Below are 7,413 nucleotides of genomic sequence, written 5' to 3'. Positions count from 1 at the left end.
ATATATATATATATATATACACACCTTGCTACATGTACTGCATTAGGCTAACTGAGACTTGTCATTTGCACTTATATATTGTTGCTCTTTTGTTACTTTTGACTGCTTTTATTGGCCTCATTTGTAAGTCGCTTTGGATAAAAGCGTCTGCTAAATGACTAAATGTAAATGTATGTAAATGTAATAACACATTAAAATCAAAAGTTGCTACTGTGTTATTTAATGAACTAGAGCTAACATGAACTAACAGTTGTATTTTTTAACAAAGATTAATAACTTCAAATGTAGCTATTGCTCATTGTTAATGTTAGTGCATTAACTAAGGTTAACTAATGAGATCTTATTGTAAAGTGTTACCTATTGATCTTTATAATTATTTTGCACTTTAATCTGTGTGAAATTATTTACTGTATAGCCTACATTTTTTTGTGTATTGACATTTTCTGACAAATTGTGCTCTTTGACCCTTTGAAGTGGCCAGTTTTGAGCACTTCGGTTTGGAACAACCCTTCAATATGGCGGCCATGATAGTTTTTACTCCGAAGTGCCCTTCTGAGGGTGATATATCCTGTTTGGAACACACCGCCTGTCAAGTCTGAGTTTGACGCGAAGCTCTTTCCATCCCGGAAACGCCACACCGATATTGATCTTTCCTTTATTTCTTAATTTGTCACAAAGCCTCTTTGGTCTACGTTTACATTTTTTTGGATTTTCTGTACTCACCAATGAATAATCGTGATCCATGATAACTGAAATACACAACAGCAGTGCGCTACATGCTGTATAACCACCACTTCCACATTTTCCACGTGTGTTGCCACTGATAGGCGGCAATGACCAGGGACAAGCCATTATTTAAAATGTGAATTTCTTTGGATTTACAAATCCTTGGGAACTTTTGCGATAATGTAAGTACACAACAAGTGTTCACTTTTACGCTTTCCTTTGAGGAGCTGAGCTGAAATTAAACTGCAAACATGTGACACATGTCTGAGGGGCACCAATATACAATGAGTTGCAATTAGGAATGTGCCCGAATAGTGAATCCGAATTCGGAAAGGCACAGAAAACCAATAACGTGTTCTACGGAACCTCTAAAGGGAATAAATGCGAGATGGGAGGAAAAAATATATTTCAATGCTTTTTCTCACAAGTATATCATTGGGTAATTATACTGTATATAAATTGCGGGCATCAGGAAGCCGCTATTAATATGCAGGGCATTTAAATCGCTTTTGAATGCGTGCTCACTTTTTACTTTAACTTTCAAGATTCACAATCACACGTTCTCCGTGTATACTATGAAGCGCCAATACCTACCACACATTTCACAAGATTAGATTTTGTCAGTGGTGCTCAGGATCTGCAAATCATTCGCCATTGTCCAATCAGTCATCTCTCCTTACTCTGTTTATCTGGTAATTTAAATTTTATGTACTGTAATGTAACAGGCTACCACTAGCAAGTGGCTAACCGTGTCCCTTTAGTGGCTCCGTAGAACACGTTATTCATTTTCTGTGCCTTTCCGAATTCGGATTTACTATTTGGACACATCCGTAGTTGCAATAGTCTAATCGGGATGTTACAAATGCATGCATGGCAGTTTCAAAGTTCTTAGCAGACAAAAAGGGCTTAAACTTTGATAAAAGACGAAGATGATAGAAACAAGACTTAACCACAGCACATATCTGCTTATTGAATTTAAGACTGTTATCAAGCAGAACCCCCAGGTTCCGAACACAGGTGTTACTGTAAGGTAACGAGTATCGAGATCAAAGTCATGAATGCTGCGATCATTTGAACTAAACAGTATAATTACAGTCTTACTCTCATTAAGACTTAAGAAGTTACTAGCGAGCCAGAGTTTTAGTTCGTCCAAGCAGTCTAATATAGGCAAGCTTATCTTCATGCTTTATAGGCAGATACATTTGTGTACAAATACACCATATCTAGATAAAACAGAACCCAAAGGGAGCATATAGAGATTAAACAGTACCGGGCCAAGAATATAGCCCTGAGGAACACAAGAACTTAAATGTATATCAGAGGAGGAATTGTGCCCAAGGCAGACAGAATAACTCCTATTAGTTAAATATGAGTGGAACCATTGTAGCACCGTACCTCGAAGGCCCACACATGCTTCTAGACATGATAAGAGAATATTGTGATTGACCAAGTCAAATGCAGAGCTAAGGTCTAGCAAAACTAATGCCATAGCATTACATCATTCATGACTCTTAAAAGGGCCGATTCGGTGCTGTGACAGGCTTTAAAACCAGACAGAATTTTTTTTTAATGTATATAGTTATCATTCAAAATAGACAGAAGTTGGCTTAGGACCACTTTTCTAAAATTTTAAAAAGAAAAGGTAAATTTGAGATTGGGCTAAATTACTCAACAGCGTAGGATCCAAATTTGTTTTTGTTTTGTTTTTAGATCAGGCAAAACCGATGGCATGTTTAAGGCAGTCGGGAACGGTACCAGTGTAAAGACATTTGTTGATGACAGACAACAAATCTGGGCCGATAGCTTGAAAAACCTGCTTAAGAAAATGTGTGGGAATCACATCCTGAAGGGCAGCTAGCAGGTTTTAAACTTGCAACAATCTCATTAAGGGAGTTCAAGGTGATGGCTCAAAGACAGACCAAGTAGGAGCAGAAGTGGACATCAAGTGGCTTATAGGCTGACAAAGGCATTAGAGATTTAATTAGTAAGATCTCGCAAAATCCTCACAAAGAGAGTCAGATGCCTCAGGAAAATTATTAATAGTGGGATTGAGAACATATTCAATTATTGAAAATAAGGCATTAGGCCTGATGCTTTTACATAATATCAACTCTGAAAGATATTTACGCTTGGCAGCATTAGCAGCTTGCTGAAATGCAGAGAGAGAGAGTCCTTTAAGATTTCATAGGAAACTTGTAATCTATCCTTATTCCACTTTTAGGCACTAAAATGTGACATGTTTTAGTGCCGTGTCACGTTGATTTCTTGTCACATTTTTATTGGCTGGTCAGTAAACGTGGGTCATACATAGCAGAAAACACAATGTGCGATGATCATGCTGAATTTCTGACACTCAGAAAATGATCACAGGCTATCTTTGGTCGCAAGACCGTTACAACGGCCATCTTTGGACCTCTATCACTGTACGACATACAACAATCGCCACGATTGTTTCACGATGCAAATCTTTCGTCTGGGACAGCCGAAAATCGTGCAGTGTGTCTCAGGTTTAAGGCAAAAGAAAAAGTGCTGAAATGAGAATGTGGTGCTGCTAACAAGAAAGCTGTGTTGCAAACTAAGAAGTGAAGAAACAGAAAAGAAGGAGCATACTAAAACAAGTGAAGTTTTGGGGTGTTCTAAAAAGGCAACACCTACAATGATGACAAGTTTATGCCTCCCTTAAGCAAACCCACTTCAGGCCCTCATCTCATGTTCCAGATGTTAAGTATGTTTTGTATTAACTTCAGAACCTTCCCTTTCAAAGCACCATCATCTGTGTACTCCAGATCTTCATGGACCTTCTCTGGGCTTCAGGACTTCAGAATTCCTCAGTACTTTGTGTTCAAGGCTGTTGAAAAAGAATCGTTTGGAAGACGTACATGCGAAGCTAAATATCACTATAATTATCATTCTATTTCATCAGCCTGGTGGCGTAGCATGGAAATTTCTGGCCTGGGTCACTAGGGTTCTGTGACTGAATCTTACCTAGTATGATCCTAAATTGCTTGTTGAAGAAAAATTATAAAAGAAGCTGTCTTCATATTCAAACCATCTTGCATTTAATATGATTTTGTGTGCTTGATGGACAGTTGTTAGCTTGATCCTGTATTCCCTCTGAACACATTTTGTTGTGCAATGAGCTTGCAACTATATTTTTATAATGGATTTCTACAGCCTTAAACAGTATTCATTATCGTTAAGATGGCAAAATGTGTTGTAAATATTATCTTTTGCTTTATTATGGCCACAGCAAAAGAGTCAATGGAAATAGCAGCCCTAGGAAGACCCCTGTCACTTGGCATGCTTTACGACTGCCGCAAAGATTCCTTAATTCCAGGTGGTGTATCTACAAAAAAAACTAATTTAAAGAACATTTTTTTTTCAGGTGTTACTCTCTGGGATAAGAAATCATTGAGTGAAAATTTGGACATTCATCATCAGACCGAGACAGATCTGAAGTTTAGTAGCTCTGATTCACTTTCTAGTAAGTCCAGTCTCCTGGATGTAAGAGCTTCCCTGAAGGCCAGTTTCTTGGGGGGGCTTGTGAATGTGGGAGGATCTGGCAAGTTCCTGCATGACACCAAAACCTCAAACCAACAGTCCAGAGTTACAATGTTTCACAGTGAAACCACAAGATATGAACAGCTCACTATGTCCCAGCTGGGCCATTTCACCTACCCTGAGGTGTTTGAGCAGAAAAATGCAACTCATGTGGTCACGGTGGTACTGTACGGAGCTCAAGCATTCATGGTGTTTGATCGGACATTTTCAGAAGAGGAAAACAAGCAGGAGATTGAGAGAGAACTGAATGTCATGGTCAAGAGCATCCCTACATTTTCCATTAAGGGAAAAGGATCTGTAAATATGAAAGAAGATGAAAAGAATAAGGCAGAGAAAATCGCCTGCACATTTCATGGGGACGTCTTACTTGAGCAGAACCCCACCACATACATAGAGGCCCTACAGACATACAAGCAGCTCCCCGCTCTGCTGAAGAATCCACAGAATGAAGTTCCAATAAAAGTCTGGCTTTATCCGCTTCATCTGTTGGACAGTAAGGCAGCTCAGCTGGAGAGAGAAATCACCACAAGTCTGATTTCCGACACTGAACATATAACCGAGGAGCTGGGAGAGGCAGAGAGGACATGCAATGACCTGTTTAAAAATACACTGGTCAGTGCTTTCAGTGACATCAAAGAGAGGCTGCAATTATTTCAGAGCTTATTTAGCAAATACAATACAATGCTCATGGAAGCAGTTGGCAGGGTCTTGCCTGCTATTCGAGGAGGAGAGATGGAGGACAAATCTCTGGAAGACATCCTGAATATCCACAGGAGCTCTCCGTTTAATGCTGACAAGCTGAAACACTGGTTAAATGATGCAAAGTCTAAACTTCACATCTTGAGTTCTGTCACCAAGTCACTGGAAGGGATCAGAATTGAAGACTCAGTCAATATCATGACCCTCTTCTTTAATCCTAATATCGATGCAGTGGTGTGCTTGACCTTGACATCTCTGAAGTATGAAGACACATATCTTTCAACCCTGAAGAAGTTCCTGCAATCTGACATGGTTAAAGATAGGGATATCACTTTTTTTTCTGTGGAGCCTCTCATAAAGTGGTTCAGTGATCCCAGTATCATAATAAAAATGATAGAGAACTTGTCTCAATTCAGGAGGATTGCAGAGGCCAATAAAGATGAAACAAGAATCCGCTTCATTATTTCTGCCATCTCCAATCCCAACATTGCAGGCTCCTCCATCTATCTGTATGAAAAAGGTAAACTGACAGAAACACAGTTCGAGCCCACGTCCAAGCCACCCCCACCAATAGTGAGGAATGTCCAGGCCCAAGCTGTGTCCCTTAAACTGCAGAAGTCTTCATCTAGAGAGAGAGTGCATTACAGAGTGGAATACAAGCAGGTGAAACCACATTCTGGAGCTGAGGAACCATGGTCTTCTAAAGACACATATGATGAAGACTTTACTCTGACTGGATTGGAGCATGGAAAGCATTACCTGATCCGCTACAGGATTGTTGGTAAAGTGGGAGTGAGTGAAGCCAGTGATACTGTTAGTGCTACAGTTAGTGCTAACCCTTTCGGTAAGTGTCCAGGTCCAGACAGGCGTCAAATTTTGTTTGGAATAAACCCCACACTGAAAAAAAAGAAGAAAAAAACACGTAAAAAATGGTAAAATGCAAGGCAGCACAGTGTGCCAAACATTTAAAATGAAAGGAAATAATGAAGACCTTCAGCTAAATTAGCATGTTTAGTGTTAAAAAAAGAGACGAGAGGAGCAGAAACACAAGAACTACAACTGACTTCAGCCACAGCCTTAGATGAAATCAACTGAAAAGCTTTTAATCTCTCAAGATCTCAGCAGAGGAGGATTAAACTCCACAAACAGCATTACCAGCTTCAGTTATTACTAACCAGGGGTGCGTTTCCAAAAAGCATCATTAGCTAACTATGTTCGTAAGTTCCATTGAATTCTATTGGTAATGACGGAACTTGCGACCATATTTGCTTTTGGGAAACACACCCCAGATGGACTTTATTTCTGTCATGTCTATAGAAGCTCACATTAAGAATTAACAGAGGTTTAGATGTTGATGTTTTATTGAGAATAATAGTTTGGTTTGGTGTCACCCTTATGGTGATCAGTCTTTAGTTGGGCTTTTGATCCTTGACTTTTTAACTTTTTTTTTTCCTCTGGTTGCTGTAACTGAGTGTTTATAAAGCAAATTTGTTATGGAAAAAAGCCAAAAGAAAACATGGCCAGGTGTTGCAGAAAAAAATTCAAACTATTTTGTTGTTTAAAAACACAGACATCAATAATCAGCATATGAATCTCAACAATGGCGACAATCAACATAAAGCCTAATGTTTCAGTCCATGCTGGGTACCACCAATCAAAACTCACCCATGTCTCCCAGCATGCATTGCGGTGTGAATAAATTATGCAGCTGAATTACCTTAGTATTTTTTTTAATTCTTACTATTTGCTTTTATTTTTGCTGTTTTTGTTGTAACTTTTTAGTATCTTGTTTTGTGATTTTCAGAGTTGATCTGTTATTAATTGTCACCATTGTTGAGATTCGTATGTTTATTATTGATGTCTGCAGGATATCTTTTAAAAATCTCTGATTATAATAACACTGTTGGATCGCATGCTGTAGAAACGCAGGGCTGCTATAAATAAAGTAGCACATCACCTATATAATCAAATATTAAACTCATAAGATAATTAATCAGACCACATCATGATGATTGTCATCATCAATCCATAACTTTCTTCACCTGATCACATTTTCTCTTGACTTTTCTGGCCATAACAAATGTGTTTCATATAAACACTGTAACAGCAGCCAGAGAAAAAAACAACAAAAAAAAAAACGAATGTAAAAAGTCAAGGGTTAAGAGCCCAACTAAAGGAACAATATTTGCCGTAATGGCAACTTCAAACAAAACATTTTCAATAAAACAACATAACCTCTGAACTTCTGTTAATTCTCAATAAGATCTTAAGTAGATGTCTGACAGAAATAAAGTCAATCTGGTTAGTAATGAGTGAAGCTGGTGGTGCTGTTTGTGGAGTTGTTTAATCAGATCTTCAGCGATTTAATATCTTTTATCTTCAGTTGATTTAATCTAAGACTTTGGCTGAAGTCAGTTGTAGTTCTTG

General features: G+C 38.5%; 1 protein-coding gene across 1 annotated transcript in view; it reads left to right on the top strand.

Moving 5' to 3' along the window:
* Positions 1–3,975: 3,975 nt before the first annotated feature.
* LOC107693527 (verrucotoxin subunit beta-like) overlaps positions 3,976–7,413 on the top strand; it is a 7,470-nt gene continuing 4,032 nt past the window's right edge. The window contains exons 1-2 of the mRNA XM_016492950.1: positions 3,976–4,063; positions 4,112–5,830. Of these exons, the coding sequence (XP_016348436.1) occupies positions 3,988–4,063; positions 4,112–5,830 (1,795 nt within the window). The 5' untranslated portion in view covers positions 3,976–3,987. The remainder of the gene's footprint in view (positions 4,064–4,111; positions 5,831–7,413) is intronic.

Source organism: Sinocyclocheilus anshuiensis, unplaced genomic scaffold, assembly GCF_001515605.1.
Source record: "Sinocyclocheilus anshuiensis isolate Anshui unplaced genomic scaffold, SAMN03320099.WGS_v1.1 scaffold1219, whole genome shotgun sequence".
Classification (NCBI taxonomy): domain Eukaryota; kingdom Metazoa; phylum Chordata; class Actinopteri; order Cypriniformes; family Cyprinidae; genus Sinocyclocheilus; species Sinocyclocheilus anshuiensis.
The sequence above is the reverse complement of the archived record's forward strand: the minus strand, read 5'-3'. Positions and strand labels throughout refer to the sequence as shown.